Source organism: Macrobrachium rosenbergii, chromosome 31, assembly GCF_040412425.1.
Source record: "Macrobrachium rosenbergii isolate ZJJX-2024 chromosome 31, ASM4041242v1, whole genome shotgun sequence".
Taxonomy (NCBI): domain Eukaryota; kingdom Metazoa; phylum Arthropoda; class Malacostraca; order Decapoda; family Palaemonidae; genus Macrobrachium; species Macrobrachium rosenbergii.
Genome location: NC_089771.1, coordinates 25488402 through 25507499, shown reverse-complemented (window position 1 = coordinate 25507499; position 19098 = coordinate 25488402). Strand labels below are relative to the sequence as shown.

At 37.6% G+C, this 19098-nt stretch overlaps 1 protein-coding gene and 1 long non-coding RNA gene across 4 annotated transcripts in view; both read right to left on the bottom strand.

Annotated features, from left to right (window-relative positions):
* Window positions 1-347: 347 nt before the first annotated feature.
* LOC136855438 (uncharacterized) lies at window positions 348-9680 on the bottom strand. Of its 2 annotated transcripts, XR_010858035.1 has the most exons (4): window positions 9519-9680; window positions 6551-6674; window positions 6058-6360; window positions 348-3983 (listed from the first exon to the last, which is right to left on the bottom strand). It is a non-coding gene; the product is annotated as an uncharacterized lncRNA (long non-coding RNA). The 2 variants fall into 2 exon arrangements; XR_010858034.1 differs by lacking the exon at window positions 348-3983 and having other exon boundaries at window positions 5800-6360; window positions 9519-9674.
* A 1834-nt stretch (window positions 9681-11514) lies between these two features.
* Window positions 11515-19098, bottom strand: part of MED7 (mediator complex subunit 7) — a 39544-nt gene continuing 31960 nt past the window's right edge. For both annotated transcript variants that reach the window (XM_067132478.1, XM_067132477.1), the window contains exons 2-4: window positions 17379-17584; window positions 16907-17164; window positions 11515-13520 (exon numbers count right to left, since the gene is read on the bottom strand). In XM_067132478.1, coding sequence (XP_066988579.1) covers window positions 13305-13520; window positions 16907-17164; window positions 17379-17573 — 669 coding nt within the window. In that variant the 5' untranslated portion in view covers window positions 17574-17584 and the 3' untranslated portion in view covers window positions 11515-13304. The remainder of the gene's footprint in view (window positions 13521-16906; window positions 17165-17378; window positions 17585-19098) is intronic.

The following is a 19098-nucleotide window of genomic DNA, read 5'->3' as shown; positions in this document are numbered from 1 at the left end:
AATACTGTACGGTATCTGTGTACACCTGGACTAGGAAAAAGTTATGGGTTAAAAGCCTTTTATGCATGTTGAACCTATCTCACAAGAACTTTCCAAATCAGTAAAACTATTTAATGGTAGTATAGTAAAACCAGTTACAGTGATAAATTACAAAGACTGGCCATAGGCATTTATTTCTGCTTCACAACCAGCTCTGGAATATTTTAATGCTGCACCTGCATCCTACACTAACAAGTTGACCCCTGGTATTTGCGGGACATGCGTGCCAATAGCTAAAATCCACGAATACTTTACATCCCTCTAAAAATTCTTATAAAGGAGTATCTTAATAGCTTTATCACAAAAAGTGCATTTAGCCACGAAAATATGAAAATACAGTAACTAGTGAATACTTCTCTATGAAAAATACAGCAAATAGGCAAATTTTCCTCAAATAGGTGAAGCCACAAATCTCAAACTGTGAATAGGCGGGGTCCACTACTAACTAGGAGTAATCTGCTCACAATTATGCAGAATGCCAAATGTTTGTATGAAAGGCAAAGACTTCACATTTAACTGTCTTTTTGTTATTAAACTGTTTCAAACTTTTTCCCTCATGGCTACTCAGTCATATTCTGCAAATTAATTTTACTATGGATCTGAAACCTCCCACACACTTTGAGGACCTGTGTAATGATGGTGTATTAATATAACTGGCATATTAATTTACCATGAAGTTATATTGTGGGTATAAATGTACACGTGTATATTAATATATTTATAGAAATTTACTATAAAATAATTATGATTTGCATCAAAAAATAAACGAGTCCAAGCATCAACAATAAGCCCTTTGCTGTTTATCACAGTAATGGAGAAGCTACAAAGGAGTACACAAGTGTATCCATGGGAGCTGCGTTACACAGACAACCCAATGGTAAAAGTTTCTGATGGAGTTCTGAAAATGTTTATAAAAAAATAGAGGGAGGACTGAAAATGACTGTATGCAAAACAAATCTTGGGCAAATGAAAAGGAAGCAGAGGAAGAGGTACAATCAGGATGTGGTCATACAGTTGTTACTGTATAGGGAAGGCAATGGGGTTAAGTGTGTACTTTGTACTAAATATAACATTGTCACAAAAGGTAACCAGGATTTTAATATATATTCAGGGTGGGAGATTTTATTTGCCCAAATTGCACTGCAAGAGTAACTGGGGAAGAGAGGGGCACAGAGAACCCTGTTGAAACGGATGGGTAGGTCTCAGTAGAGGTAGAGCAATTTTGTTACCTTGGGGTATGCTGGACTGAAGCAGAGTTGAAACAGCAGCATTCATCTTAAATTTTTCACTAATCCTTTTGGTAAAAAAAAGCCTGCATGCAAATTGAAGAATACCTTGACAGTTCCATGCACTATGTATTCACCTAAATGTAATCCATCACTATCCCTGCTTTGACGGTACAAAAATATTTTCATTAAAATGTAAAAAGTTTGCTAAGTTGTGGAGACTGAGGTGCAAAAGAGACTACGTTTGTAAAAAGCTTTTAACCCACAAGCTTGGCCTAGTCCAGGTCTTCATGTAAACACAGTGTATAAGATAGCTTGGCATTACCTTCTATAATCATTAACTGACATCAGTTGTCTCACTGCATTAATAAATGTAATTTTATTCTATTCTTACCTTATATCTTCCTTCCCTAAGGCTTACCATTTGGTTAGTTTACACCAGACTTTCATTTGATGTGACCTACACAATTTTACATCTAGAGTAAAACAATTTTAAATTACAGTATATTATGATTTATGCTTATGCCTTGCTTTTTCCTTATACAACTATAATGAAACTTTATATTCATTATTTAATAATTAAAAAATATACAGGTTTTAAGGAGGCCCTCACCTGCTACCAAGTCAATATTTTCATAGTGTTTTGTTAACTTTGTGCTTGTATGTTACTGTATAACTAAATACGAGCTGTTCAAGAAATTATAAAACTATAAAACAATGCTGCTTGTATATTTAATACGACTGATTTTGCAAATATTCATCACAATCTTATTTAATACCCTGCATCTTTTCCTTCATGGAAACATCTTTCCATTTTCACCTGTGCCTGAATATGTAAGGGCAGACAACCCAAATGGCTACTGAAGACTGACAAAAAGTGATGGATGTGGTCTCCATCTAGGAAGTGTCCCTCATCTTCTATCAGCAATCCCAGAAACTAGAAGGAAGGTACTCCCATCAACAACAGAGAGCATTGTAACCGGGAACCAACTACAGAGAACAGTGTAACCAGGAACTTAAAATCTTTATCACCAAGACTCAATGGGAAATGTAAACCTTTTACTTTACTGACCCTTGAAGGACAATTAATAGAAAGAAACCCATTACAAAAATGAATGAAGACTCACATGGTCCAAGCCAAAACAGCTATTGGCCAGTGAAAACGTGTTTCCAAAGCAAAAACCCCGTAAGTGAAGATAGATAACACCAAGAGGAGTACAGTAAATATCAGACAAATAGTAAATCAACAAAGAAACTAGAACAAACACCATCAGTCAAGAAAAAAGGTAATGGTGCATGGTAGTCCAGAAAAAGTGTATAATGTACATCCTCTTCCGAGCTCACAAACACTGGCATCAACAGTTTTACAGCTGGCTAAGGTTGACCACCAAGTCTTACTCTTTAGTTACTCTAAGAACTATTAAACCTTGAAGAATTACCATGGATTTTGATAATGGCCATTGAAATTTTCAGCAAACTTCAACTAGTCATTTTGACTAAGTTTCCATTTTCAAATACACTACAATAAATGAGAGAGTATTCAAGCTCCAAACTGCCACCCTAACATTAAACCATGGTTATAATTTACAGTTAAGAAAGAAAATTACTGGTATGCTTGTTAGAGGTGTCATATACCCCAGACAGGTTTTGGGAGCCCACTGAAATCACAAAGGTTTAAGATTCTCCTGTAGAGCTTCAGATAACTCATATTAGTCAAACATTATTTCCACCTCAACAGTAACCAAGAAACACCCGAGATAATGCTGACGAAGGAAGACATACTGCAGTCAGAAACGTGTATCCCTCCCTATCTCTGGCTGCCTGTGTCTGACAGCAGGAACTGTCAATTATTCAGCAAATACTGGTAATGGGTGTCTTGTTGGGAGGCATTATGATACATATGGGTACCAACTTTGCCTTCTGCTCATAGGCTGGTAAATCAGTATTACACACATATACACTCCAAAAATAGTATGGAAAAAACTGAAGACGTTGTGATCTGTATAAATGTTCAAATTTTAGCAGCACAGAAAGAAAAATGAGAGGCAAGACATGATGACAGATTAACATCAAGCACAAATCACAGACATACTGAAAACATATCACCTAGCCCTGTAAAAGGGAATTCCTCCAAACACAAGAACTCCACACTGAAGTTGTTACTGAATTTTGCTATTGGTGGTTGAAAACCTACAATAAAAAACAAAACAAATCTTGAAGATCCCTTGCAGTGGTTTAGCAAGGTGATAAAAAAAGTCCAAATAGCGCTATACACACACTGAATGCGTGTGAGAGAATAAAATGGAAGAATGACTGGTGAGACAGGGAACTCCAACCAGCAAAGGAGACCCTAGCCATTGTAAACTTATTCAGGTACTGTACATGGATTGTATGTCATTGAGCTAAAGTCAGAATGAAATGGTTCACAACTCTTTGGATGCATATTCACACCATATTTAAATTAAGGGGATTACTGTACAGGGATACAAGTGCCTAAAAGACTTACTAATCCAACAAAGGAGGCATCTTCAAAAAACCCATAAACAAGAATAAAAATTCTCAAATCCAATAAATAAAAATCTTTCAAATCCAACAAATAAAAAATGATCTATTGAATGCATAAATAAAATAAATTAACTTCCAATTCCAATCTTGAACTGGATGGCAGCGATCCTCTTCTCACCGTCAGATGCCTGTTCAATTAGTCGCCAGCAATATCTGCAGTGAAGAGAGCAGAGTTTAGTATAGAGCAAATTTGTCTGACAAATTATACAAGAATCTTGGCTTCACTTTTCTTTAAAACTATCAGCTAATTTTCTTCCAGGGAATTCAAATCTGCTGTTTACAACATGATTCAAGGGTCTCATACTGGACTTGATTTAGATCTGAATTATATTTCATGTTGTAACGACCCGAGTGGGTCGTTATGCAGGTTCTTTAATATACTCAGGACGGGGCTGTCATGACTGACGGCAGATGCAACAAACAAAGGAGGAGAAAACAACAAAAACAATAAAATGAGCTTAATATTAATTTATTTACAAAATTAAGTTATAAGTATTTACAAGTGAGTCAGGTCTGGTAAAAAGATAAAACCATAAGTACAAGAAAAACCAAAAGGCAGCACTCAACAAAATCAAGTTAAAATAAACAAAAAGTAGCTTTAAAAAAAAAAAAAAGGCAAAAATAAACAACAGCAGGCAGAAAAAAAAAACAAACATACGTCCTCCATCGGGGCACTAAGACAGCCCTCAGCTGTGCACCAGGGACAAAAACCCATCAACCAGAAAACCCCGATGGAGACGTCAGGACAGCCTCACGCTGTCATCAAAGAGCAGCTCAGTGGTCACACGACTACTCATGGTCACACTCCACCTCTGACGTGCTCCAATCAATTTGCTGCTCAAAAAACTCGACCAACGTCGACTCCAAAAACTGCCTGCTGCTGCTGCCACTGCCGCTACTCTCGCTGCCCTACCAGACCCGACTGAAGAAAAACGGCAGCTCACCGGACGAGAACATCAAAACAAAAAAAAACTTGAAGGTAAGGAGGCAGCAATCCAAAAAGGGAACAGCGGGGAACCAGCAGTTCCCGCAAAACCATCACTTAACGTGACACCTCCCACCTAAAAGAAAAAAAAAAAAAGATTATTTAAACAACCCCGCCAGCCAAAACAGAGCCGCCCTGTCACAGTCGCCATTGTAACGAAGTGGGTCGTTATGCAGGTTCTTTAATATACTCAGGACGGGGCTGTCATGACTGACGGCAGATGCAACAAACAAAGGAGGAGAAAACAACAAAAACAATAAAATGAGCTTAATATTAATTTATTTACAAAATTAAGTTATAAGTATTTACAAGTGAGTCAGGTCTGGTAAAAAGATAAAACCATAAGTACAAGAAAAACCAAAAGGCAGCACTCAACAAAATCAAGTTAAAATAAACAAAAAAGTAGCTTTAAAAAAAAAAAAAGGCAAAAATAAACAACAGCAGGCAGAAAAAAAAAAACAAACATACGTCCTCCATCGGGGCACTAAGACAGCCCTCAGCTGTGCACCAGGGACAAAAACCCATCAACCAGAAAACCCCGATGGAGACGTCAGGACAGCCTCACGCTGTCATCAAAGATGAGCAGCTCGTGGTCACACGACTACTCATGGTCACACTCCACCTCTCACGACGTGCTCCACCGTAGGCGTGCTCCAATTTGCTGCTCAAAAAACTCGACCAACGTCGACTCAAAAACTGCCTGCTGCTGCTGCCACAATTACTCTCGCTGCCCTACCAGACCCGACTGAAGAAAGAAAAACGGCAGCTCACCGACGAGAACATCAAAACAAAAAAAACTTGAAGGTAAGGAGGCAGCAATCCACAAAGGGAACGAGCGGGGAACCAGCAGTTCCCGCAAAACCATCATAACGTGACACATGTAAATAAATATAACACATACTTTTAAATATGCACTTCACTTCATGAACCTCTTCCCTGATTTCTTAGCAGATTTTACCACTCAGCACCTTTAATCAGTTGACATCCATATCATTTAAAATCCAGTCTCAGTCAATTATGAGGTATGGAAAGGTCATAGAACTGCAGTCTATTTTCTTGTAACACTTTACAATAAAGCACAACCATTCTGCTTCAAAATTATACCAAAACCAGTGCCCCACCTTGTAAAGTAACTTTGCAAACGGCAATCCAATTAACTATTTGGGAAATGGAGACAATTTTGGAAGGAAAACAAGGCCCAGAATGAATGAATGTTACTGTTTTTTTCCTCAAGTTGCTTACCCTAACAAGTGAGTCCCATCTTGCCTAAGATGATTTTGATGACTTGCTTTTAACTGAGAGGTGATAACTGTGGCATAAAATTCCCTAGGGACAAGGTATAATCTAGGTCACCATCCATGCCGAGACCAAACGGGGTTATCACCTAACCACAATGAGTCCACGGAGTCACTTTCATTCCTAAATACAATAACATTTACCAAATACCATACTCAGATGCGTAACTTGGAGGCTTCTTGTTCACTGTGGTCAGGAGTTCAGCCTTAAAGTGGAAATTAAATTATTCTGGGTCTGTTCCACCAACTGCTGAAATATAAAAGGAACTTGTCATTCAAATCGTGATTTTAATAATCAAGCAGACAACTTGAACGTATCTGCTATAATTAGTTTTCTCAATGATATTCATGTTATCTAGCCTGTGCATATTATATTAACCATCTTAACTTATAAAGTTAGAGTACAAATTTTCAAGATATACATAATCAAATAAACTCACTGTTCTAGCATCATTAAGTTTGTAGTTCTCCCATGCAACTTGATGCAATTGCGAGATCTCCAGCGCATCAGGCCATCACCATCATTGGTAAACATTGCTTACCTGACTGTCTTCCAAAGACCTGCTGCAAGAACAATAATCATTATTTTGCAAGCACATACACTGCATGGACGAGTGTTTTCTGGGATTAACATTTAAAACAGTCAAAGAACCACGAGCACTGCTACTGTAAGGAATACGCATCACTTTTCCCCCCTCATTCCAAGATATTTTTAACTAAAACATTTACGAAGTTGAAAATATTTGTGTAAAGTCATTCAGTTTCTTGTGAAGATGTAGGGGTGATTATATGCTGCTACGATTCATGCCTACAACGTATTATAAAAGATTATACCCTAAAGGGGTAGGGGCTAAAAATGTTATGTCCAGAAACTGGGGTTATGATCTACCAAGGAACTTGCAAAGGAAAATGATTTGGGCATCTGATGAGATGACAGCAGCAATTGTGTACGCATTTCACTGGAAGCTGCAAGATGATCTGTGGGAAGGTCTACAAACCATTAAGAAAACAAAATAATGATGATGACATTGCTGAAAGTACCAAAGACAGATCATGGAGACAATTCTCATCTAATCCCATACCAAGGAAACCTAATGCAATATTAATAGGGCTTACAATAAGTAAAAGCCTCAAGTTGCAACTGTAATGCAATATTTCATACCTAAATGTCAGATAAATTTATAATGCCAGGGAGACTCCATGTGAATTCTCTAGAAGTTTATCTCTTCCCTACCCAATATAAATTCACCAGCTTATTGCATGCACTGCTTTTTGTTTTTCACTTCCTACCCATTCCTTTTGATCTTTCCCTACACAGCTGCCCAGCTTCTTTGACTTTGCCCTGCTTCAGGCTCTTAGCCTAAGCCAACCTGCACTTACATTTATCAATCATGATGATTACGTAGCTAAAAAGTAAGGAGTCTGAAGTTAAATTCCAAGTGAAAAAAAAGTTACGATACCCTACTAGCAAAACGAGGCCAAGGCTCTAACAGTTTTATAAAACTACTAAAGAAAAATGTGCCTATAATAATTATGAATTTGTCACTCAAAATTCATCAACCATCCAGTAGAATTCCTAACTGTACAATAATACAAAATGAGAACACATCTGCACTTTTTCCAACTTTATGCATTAATAAGCAGATAAAAATTAAATTATACCAGAAAATGTTAAACTATACCCTAAAGTTATAATTGTAAAAACCCTGAATAAACTTTAGGAAACACTACATCCATGAACGTTGACTTGTAAAAGCAGAACCCCTATCCTAATCTATTTTCAAGAAAGTTCCGTCTGCTTTGAAACAGAAAAGGTATCTTCATAACAGCAACCAAAATAGTATAAGTGCATTACAAAACTAACCAGCCTACTGTGGCCTCCAAAATAAGTTTGTGCCTTTCATAAACAGCTGTGACTTAAGTGTATTATGCTCAAGGCTGCCTAACGAATTAATCCATCACTGTAGACATAAGCATAGCTTATGTAAGACTATATGTATTTGTTATTCCTTCCCATAAACAACACTTCATCGTTTTACTAAATACCCAATTCCACAGAATTACCTGTGACCACAACAATCTTGCATTAAGAATTTCAAACAAAAGTAGGTAATCACTTCACTACGCTTAATGCGACTTTCAATGAGAAAAGTCTGGACAGCTACCCAGTGCACCAAAACTGCACTACTACCATGCCCCTAGTAGCCTTCAGGGTTTCCCTGGATACTATTTATCTGACAGCAAAGCTATAGCAAAGCCTGAGTCAACTTTCAGCTTGACTATAGAACTTCCAGTACCACCCAAGGCACAAAAAAACCTGATCGTCAGTCATAAAATTCACTTTGGAACTTTCCATTACTGATTAGGACCCAGTAGGCTAAAACAGATAATAGCAGTTTGACTGCCATTTCCTGCAACACTGACCTAGCAAGGAGCTTTGTCTGCCTTGGCTCCACACCTAACCTGATCTAGACCAATTTAAGGTACTTAGCAGTGATATAGACAGAATAACATTTGCATTTCAACAAACAATTGAATGACATTACCTTCTACCAGTATTAGCCAGCTCTGCACTGACAGCCTAAACACAAGGGTGGAGGAATGTGTTAACTATCCTCTGCATCTATAGCCTAGTATAAACTAATACACTTCAAAACGTCAAAAACTACTTGGGTAAGCCAATTTCGGTAAATCTAAGCAACAGCTCTGCAAGGACTATTACCCTAAAAATTGATTTCCCCTACTTTTATTGCTGCTGATGAAGGATATGGTGGTGTTTATCGTCGGTCAATTATTACTAACCTCATATCTACCCTACATGGTTGGGGACCCTTTGGGAACACGGGGTTTTGGAAACGTTGGGATAAGACCAGACTGCCATGTTATGGAATGGTTCCGCACATGCACAAGTCATCAGGGAGCCATAAGTTTAAGAAGGGATTGGCTAAGGAAACCTAATATAAAAGGAATTATACTAACCCAACAGACCCTAATCTAACCTAACTTAGCATGCCATGTTACTTAGTCTGGGGGGGGGAGAGCCCTCGGAACCCCCCGTGAAGGAAACCCCTTTTTACCAAAAGCTCCCCAATAACACTACGTATGCACAATAGCATTCCAGGGTGGCCAGCATACAACTTCTGAGGTTAATTATGGTCGACCGACAAAAAATAACTAAATTCTTGATAAGCAACCAAAATACTATATGAAAAATCAATTTCCAAAGTAATAACCCACGCAGAGACATTGCTTAGTTCTACCCCAGTTTCAATACTGATTTCAATTAGGTCTAGGCTATCAGCAACGTACAAAATTTCACTGGGACTGGGCCTTATTAAACCTTACAGCAACCTAAAGTGACACGAGTTCTCAACATTAAGCTGAAATTACTGAAAAACGTTTACTTACCATATTTCCATTTCCATCATCACTGAATGATCACTCCATTTGCACTCATTTCAGTAAACGGAAATAATATTCCGGGCTGAAAAATCATAAAATCACACAGATAACATATCTGGTTTGTGGTTGAAATGGGACTGAACACATTCTGGAAAAATCAGAGCCGGCAAATTCAAGGATTCCCAAGTTTTAAGCCAGTAACGCCATCTAGCAATGTTATTGTTGTGGTTACAAAATAAATAGGTAGATGGCAGCACACTAGACAGTAATTATGGTGTAATATGTTAAGTAGTGGGTATCATTTCTGCATGCTACAAATATCGAGGTAATTACACATTTGGCTTTGTGACCATTCAAATATTTGATGGGAAAAAAATACGGTATATTTTTTAAGGAATAACTCAGGATGTTTTGGAAAATTGTCACAGAATAAATTCATAAAAAAATTACACTATAAAAATACGAAATATAAAAGGAAAGTGACAGTTAAAAAGGAAGAAATCGTAATCTTTTTAATAATTTTAAATAATCAGAAAAATTAGTTGTGATATGTTTCATACTTTCATTAATGCAAAAAAAAAAAAAAAAAAAAAATTCTTGTGATCTATATGGCCCTAGAAAAAGTTCGCCATGGCATCGATTGAGGCAACATCAGTGGTGGTGCCTAGGTGGAGCCAGGATATTTTTTGGGGGGCAAAGAAAATTACACAAAACTAATGTACCAATTCTGTAATTAGTAAAATATACTAATGTTGAATGTATATATCCAAGTAATACAGGAAAATAATAATATTGGTAATTAGTAAACCTGTATTTGAAATTATAGAACTGAATTTTCAATTATTTTTCAACTCTTAATATATGCAAATGTATCAGATACTGTAATGTAAATTTCCTCACAACCTTATACTCAACACTAGCCTAATTTCTATGATCAAGTTTTAATTTTCAGCTGTAGTATAATATCCTTGTCATGTAAATATATCAAAATAGTGCATACCATCAATAACAAACAAGACTTATGACCCTCCAAAATCTCGTTCAAAATTTCAACCTGTCCCATTCCCTCTTCTTCATCTCCTCTCCCTGGAAATTAACTCTAAGCAGCAGTAGCAAATTCTATTGCACTTATTCAAAGCTGTAATTATAACTTCAATCACTTCATATAGTGACGCCACCGAGGCAATATGACTAAAATTTTTATCATTGATTGATTTATGAGCTTTAGGCTGCCAAGCCAAGCACTGGTACCCTTTCAGCAATTCAGCACCTAACACAGTGAAATACAGAGTTGGAATGGCTGGACAGCAAGATTGAGAGATTTAGAAAATACAGGAAGAAGTGAATTAGAAGTGCTTTTTTTTATGATGGAGTGAAACAGTACTTGAATATGTAGGTGGGAAAACAACTAGTTTGGTGTAAATGGGGATCTGAGACAATATAGAAACCAAGAGAGAACAGCAAATGTAAGTCTCAAGTTGTAATTAAAGAAATGAGACATGAATGTAATGTTAACTGGTTGAACTTTGCAGAGGATACTGTACTGATAAGGGATATTTCAGAGAAACTGCAAAGCTGAATTCAATGATGCAAATCACAACAGTCCTACACACCGTACATCCCCCAAGGTGATAATGCTCCCCTTCACAAGGACAGCTATCAGTCTCCAACATAGTTCATAATAAGAGGCTTTTCAGCGCCCCCAAGATTCAAGCTTGCTGACTACACTGATCCTAAAAGTGAGGTAGTTGATTCATGGATACCTGTGGGTCCACCTGGCATATGCGTCCTACTACACGTGTCTGTTAGACAAAAACAAAAAGACTGTACAGTCAGCAAACAGTCAAAACCTGCACATATGAGCATGTATGAGTGATGGGGTTGTGATAAAACACATTGTTCTCAATCTTGTTTGCAAACTCTTGGTACCAGAGAAAAGTTATGAGTTCCAGGTGGAAATGGATTTAAGTCCTCAGCTTACTCTGGCGATTGAAAGGCACTGTGAGGGTTTTCTCATTTTAATAACTTAAAAATATTTAATTACAAAATTCATATAAATACAGTGATTTGCAGTATGAAAGTCTGCAATAGAGGCAGGGTAGAAAATGATTTCTATCAATATTTGTGGGGAAAGAATATAAAGGAATCTCCAGTTATAAAAGCTTTGACAAGAAAAGTAACCTGAAAATGCTGAATACATTCCCGTCATCTTCCTGTGGTTCTTAACAATGCCATTTATTTAAATCTACTTGCAATTATCTTCAAATGTAATGCCATATACTGTATACATTTTAAAATTCTCGTCACTTGACAAAAGGAAGACAACATTCACCTAGAATTAAATGTTTACAATGAATGAGAGAATAAGAAATGCAGTACATTTTGATTGCAAAAATTCTTAATAGAGATTATTTGATTCTGATGTTTAACCAGACCAATAAGTCCTCTAGGACTGGTTTGAAGGAATCATTTTTAAATGAGGTGGAAACTGAAAACAGACTACGTTACAGACTTTGGTCAGTTACGTCAAAATAGATGAGATTACATGAAAATATAGAAGGCAAAAAAAACAACGTACCTAAGGGTTGCAGGATCCTGCAAAGATCATTAAAAACCACTTACAAAGCACCAAACTGTAGGCAGTACTTTTCCTATGAGAAATCACTATGGAAACAAAAAAACACACCTCATGTAACTAAGTCATCAATTATTTTGCATATGTCCAATTAAAAAGCAAAGAAATTTCTGCACAATTACCAATGTGAAAACAGAACAAAAAAGATATTCCTAACTCTCGTTGTCAAGTCAATGATGGCACCCTACTATTCCTAGCCTCATGTATTGTACTCGGGGTGCAAATTTCACACAAAACTAAGCCCAGTATACTTCCTCTGATGCCTTCTAGTCTTACCAGCCTTTACACGAACTTACGATAAAAGTTTTTGACAAAAGCACTTTTAGTTTCACCACGCAATTGCTGGTCGAACATCTTCCTGTTTTGCTTTTTCATTCAACAATGTAAGTTGTGCCCAAGAAGCATTTTTATTTAGCACAAGATTTGTGTTATTTTGATATTTTCATAACAAAATGCTTACTTGGCAGAATAATCCAGCTACCCTGATCCAACAAAACTTTGATGCTGGTATTGACAATTCACCACCAAAGCAATCGAAAAACTTTTCAGCCTTGAAAAAAAAAAGCAAAAAGTATAATATTCACAAAAGACAAGACGATGCATTAAGACCACCGTATAAACAAAAGTTATTGTAAAGGAATGTGGTGTATTTACAATACATCGTACATATTTCAATATTCTGTACAACCATTACACTTACAAACTGTGCATTATCATAACTCTATATAAACTGAAAACTGAACTACACAATCTGTATAGTGAAAGTTTAATCTCATTATATCAAGTATATATTGGTAAAAAGGATGCCTCTCCAGTATGAACCTTGGAACAAGAGATTTTGTCTTATAAAACTTGTATAGCTATACAAAATGTACCATAATAAAATCTCTGTGACCCTGTATTCCAGAGGAACCTTCACTCCTCCCACAGTGCAAATCTGGTGATTCATCCAAAGCAAATACTTTCCAGTACGTCTCATTGGATAATGAAGATCAATATATACGTCGTAGGTAAGGAAGCCTACAGTTGACCATACACTCCCTTCTAATCACAATGTATAACGTGCAGTTGCTCAACAAAACTTTGCATTGCATGACTACACAATATTTTTTTTTCCTTGGGAAGCACATACACCAATGAATTTCAAGTCCATCTTTTTATAAAGCATCTACTATATTGCACATTAATCTGTCTAAACTTGAACACTTGTCTTCTGCATTACTATTTGCATCACTCTTTGGTCTCAATTGGAGTTCTTCTAATGAAGGCACCAACAGCTTAGAATCCAAGTCTAAATTGTCGGGCAGGGATGCCAGAGCTTCTCGCACTAATCTCCTCACAAGCTCTTCCTGTTGCTCTAGACGCTCAGCAACCTAAAAGGTATAAAGATCATTATTCCAAATTACAACAATTTTGCTAAAACATATAAGCCTAACCCTATGATTGCAGCTTTATAAACAGTTTAAAAAACATGACAATTTGAAATGCATCTTTGTAAAGATGCTTCCCAGGGTCACAGTTCATAGGTCAAGTCATTTCAATGGGCTCCAGACCACCACACATATTTATTGGCCTTACTGTATTCCATGCAAACGTATAAACATGAATAGCAAGCTCATCAACATGCATACTGAAGATTTTTAGGATATTACACTTGCTCATTCCTAAAGGAACTTGCCATTATTCCCCCTCTGATCTCTCAAAAACTAGAATTGTATCTCAAGAACCATTATTACCTTAAACAATTTTTGCTAATCAGAATGCTTACTTGTGAAGACATAAGGCAGGCATGGCTGCTAGATCAAATTCTTTCCTAGCAAGAAAATGGGATATTACCAGAGATACTTTCTCAACCATCTGAGATTTCAGAGGTCCCAAAATCCACGGGTGGCAAAGTGCACACACACTGACCACTTAGGGACACAGCAATCTGTTTTTCAATATACAAAGGTTCCAGTGTCATTTTGAAGTGTTTTTTTATTCACTCTGGGAAAGATTTAGTCATAAAAGGAAATACTGTCTATGGAATTGGAGGGGATAAAATTTTACCACAATTTTCTGGAGAAATCTGTGGGTCTGTGGAAATTTGACTCAAAATTCCAGTCAAATTTTATTTCCTTGTATTCCATTCTGTGACTAAATCTTCACCAAAGATGAAGTCACACCTACTGAAGGATCTACTACAGAAGGTGTTACTGCAACAGACACATCAGTAAGTAATTTTGGTGTAGAAGGCACAAGTATCAACCAGGTTACTGAGGAAGGTGATGAAAGAAGGACTATGCCGAATATTCAGGCTAAGCCAAATCTTCTAAAGGTCCTGCAACAATGACACTTTACTTGTACCTAGAATGCCATTTTCTTATGAGTGAGAGGGCTAGACAGCTGCTGAAGGAACACCTCCATCAGAAGCTGCTTCATCCTCAGATGATAGGTCACGATCAGGTTTAACAGGCTTAGTGCTATCCCTCCTAGATAAGGTAGCACTCACAGAAGGTGGAAGAGAAATGGAAAATGGAGGAAGGCGAGAACTCAAAGGATTCAGTATCACTGGGGGCTTATCCTCCTACCCCAAACAGCCAGCAAACACCTTTAATCCTCCCTTTTACTCTTCCCATTGGGCAAATCCCAAACAGCACACTCCCTAAAAGGAGAACCCCTAGTACAGGACTACTCCTGCAGGCAGCACAAAAAATATAAGGGTCACTCATTACAGGCAATATGAACCACCCACAAGGATGGCCGTGCTCCTCATTTCAAACCGAACTGAATTGAATGTAGAATTTAGGCCAAAGGCCAAGCACTGGGATCTATGAGGTCATCCAGCACTGAAATGGAAACTGACAGTAAAAGGTTTGAAAGGGTGCTCATGTTTTTTCTCCAAACAGATAAAAACAAACAGCACAACAATAATAACAAAAACAAACAAACAAAAAGAGCAATGAGCAACTACTCATCCAAATAGTATAATCCTCTGTAAAAGGCAATACTTAGCATTTCCGTAGGAACAGGATAGTGCATTGCAAACACCGACTTGCTTCTCCAGTTCGTTGCCTGAAGAATGGAGGATAAGGAAAGATTGTGCTTGAAAGCTACTGATGTAGTAGCTGCCCTTACATCATGAGTTTTAACTTTCATGACTTTCTAGTCATTTTCCTCCACTTGCGAGTGAGATTATATAATAAGATCCCTCAAGAAGGAAATGGCATTCTTAGATAAAGGTCTAGAGGGATTTTTACGGAGCACCACATATAAGAATACTGCCCTCAAATTTCCTAGGTTCAGTGCAGGTAGTACCTGAGGGCTCTCACTGGGCATAGCACTCTTTCCTCCTCTTCTGTGCCTAATATCAGATAGTTCTTATTGGTGAAAGAACGAAATAAGGATGAAGGCCTGCTCATCACTAAAAAACTTAATAAGAAGGAACAGACTGCCCTCCGCCTGAAAACCAATCCTCCTGTCGACCGCTTGAAGCTTCACTTCTACTCTTCACAGTGGCCAGTGCCAGAGAAAAATAGTTTTCTTAGTTAAATCCCTCAGTGAGGAAGAACACATAGGTTCAAAGCGCTCACCTGATAACCATTTAAGTACCACATCTAGATTCCAAGGGAAATTCTCCTCCTTTCTAGATTTGGTGGTATTGAACGACTTAATCAGGTATGAAATATCCTGATTGGAAGAAATGTTGAGGCCTCTGTGACGGAAAACAGGGCTGAGCATCACTCTGTAGCCTTTTATGGTGGAAGAAGACCTTCCTAGAGAACACCTCAATTACAGAAGAAAATCTGCTATTTGAGGGATAGAAGTCTGAGAAGATGAAACCCTGTTTCTTCTGCACCAGGTCCTAAAAAACTTCCACTTTACCTGGTAGAGCTTGTTGGGCGAGTCACGTCTACGCTTGGCAATGGCCTCTGCTGTCGATCGCGAAAATCCTTTCGCTCGGACAAGCCTACTGACAGTCGAAAGCCTGTCAGGGCCAGAGTGGATAGGCCTTGGTGGAATATCGTGAAGTGTGGGGTTGTCTGAGAAGACTTGGAATAGCAGGGAGGAGTCTCAGAGAGTCTATAAGGAGATCCAGAAGGTCTGGGAACCATTCCTTCTGTGCCAAAAGGGGCCCACCAGAGTCATCCTTTTACATTGCTGAGAGAGGAACTTTTGAGAACTTCCCTTATCATTCAAGGGCAGAAAAGTCGTAGTGTCCAAATCTGACCAATCTTGGATCATCGTGATCTGCTGCCCCCAAGCAGAGGGTCCAGAACAGAGCAGAACAGCGTAGATGGTGATTCCTAGATGGTAAATAAGTCATGGTCGGTTGTTCCCACAGACTCCATTGGTTGAAGCAAACCCGATGGTCTAACATCCATTCCATCAGAAGGACTTGATTCCGGCGGCTCAGTTCATCCACCAGGACATTGTTTTGCCTTGGATAAATCTTGTGACTAATTGAGTTCGGTTCTGGTCTGCCCGGCACAACAGGTCTCTTGCTATCTCACACAGGGAAAACGAGTCAGTTCCCCCTTGATGTTTTATATAGGCCAAGGTTGTGGTGTGCTGCATGCGCTGTAATCATCTTGTTGCAGACTTCTGTTACAAAATGAGACCCAGGTGAACTGCCTTCAACTCTCGTAGATTGATATGAAGGTGTTTCTCCTTTTGAAATGTCTGGCTATACGAGAAGGTAAAAAATATTTCCTGAAATTACTGAATATGAGTTTCCTACATAAAAAAACAAAGGAATAACTACAAAAATAAAACATACCTGATGTCTTTGCCTTTTCTGCATTTCCAGCATCACGCGAACGGTTTCCCTTGCTTGGTGAGGTCGAAATTCATTAATCAAATGATGCATGTTAATAAATAATATATTGATATCTTCAATTTTATCTGTTCTTTTGTTTGAATCCGGACACTTTATAAGGATATCCAAGAGATCTAGAAAGTTCACCAAGATAGAGTGGTTTAGCTTCTTCAATTCCCTTCTGTGGTCAAAATTTTGCGGGTATAAACGTCGTATGGCCTGAAACACAAACATTACTTAAATCTTTTTTGAACTCTTGAAAAAGCTGTATAGAACATATATCAACAATCATCAATATCAAATAAAAAATAACAAATGGCAATAGCACAGTAAACTGTGTTCATCATCAACATTTGTAATCTTATAGTAGTACAGTATCTATATTCAAAACGGTATAACATTGTGTACAAACCAAAGTTCCCATTTTTCACACCTGGCTTTCAAGAGGTCGAATAATTGCATCATCAGCATTGAAAGGCATACCAAACATTGTGTACTCATTATGAATAGGTAGTGGAGGTTTTGGAGCCCTTCCTCTCCTGATATTCTCATCTGTATAGTGATTTATATATTGAGAAGGAGGTAGTGGCCAGGTTGATGTTGACGTACTCTCTCCAGCAAGAGCCATTTTTAATCAGTCTGAAAAAAGAATAAACTTATTGAATTAGGTATGAAATGCACAGAAATGGTCAGCAATATAGTGTATAACCTTAAAAATTTGATTCATGTTAGTTTTTTCAATACCACCAAATGTTTTTGTTGGAAATTACAAAAGTTATAAGATCAACTAAAGACTTACCCTTGATGCTGTAAAATATGTTGATAACCTAGAAAAATTCACTATATCCTGAATAGCATTACAGAACTTTTAGCACTTTAATTGTTTAGCATGAAAACTGAGTAATTTTGAGATTCTCATAGGGTTTGCCTAGAAAACTGGAAAAAGGTAAGGCTGGACAGCTAGGTAGGGGAGGATTGATGGGAATGAATGATTAGGTAGAGTATAGGCAAAAAGCAAAATAGTTGGGTGCCAAAGGGTCACTGCAGAATACCTTTCACATTGTCCTTATTATGCTCTATTTTCTTAATGTATATTAATACAGCAAACCTCACACGAAATACATACCCATAATTAAGCAGCAATGTTCTCCTTCCTCCACACAGAAGGAAAACTTTCAAGTCCACCTAACGTTCAGAAAACAGTAGTAAGAGCAATAAAAATCAGCATTCTTTTCAAACAAAAGATGAGCAAGATCCCGTTACGGTTTATGCTGCTGTAACTGTCAAGCTCCAAAGCAAAGTTTTCACATCTCTGGATCATAAGCCCATTTAAAACAACTAAGGCTCTGTAAAGTATGATTATCAACACTGTTTGCCCACAAAGACTTGAGCCATAAGTTCTGTCTACCGTTTCATGCAACATAGAGTAGTTCCATCAGCTCCAACAAGGGGAAGCAAGCTAGAATCAACTCTGAAACTATTTGGATTTCACAGATTTTAGACTATATCACATGTTTAAACCCTTTTCAACTCCTTGATTGCCACTAAACAGTCATATGATTTATCACGGGAAAACCAAGATTCTCCTCAAAAGACCACTAAAATGTAAAATAAACTCTTACTTATTTATTAAACACAAATTTCAAAATAAGTGTAAACCGATCGTTATGCTTTATACTGATTATTTAAAACTACCTACTGCTGATGAAATAGGAAGGGAAATAGTTTTAATCTAACAATGAAGTATCACACATTGGGTAAATACCAAGGATGTATAGGAAAGTTGTTCAAAACAAAACTAAGTCCTCGTCATCTGTGCGCTTCAGATGACCGGGCCTATTTTAAGTGCTCTGGTGATTTCTGGTTTATGATGGAGAATAGTGAAATAAGCAGGGTTACAAAGACCTAAAAGATGTGGTGGCACCCATGTTTGCTGCAACCAATCCTCAATCCTAACAGTAAAATCAAACCAGTATGGACTGCAAAGGGCAGGCTTTAAACCTGACCAACCTAGCCTAAAAAAAAAAAAAAAAAAACAGAGGCTATGATGGAAAAACTCATGGAACAGTTTCAAGTTATATGCCACAGCGAATGCACAGTATGGGGTCAGGGCTAATGAATAGCAAAAGTATTTCTGATAGAATTACTTTTAC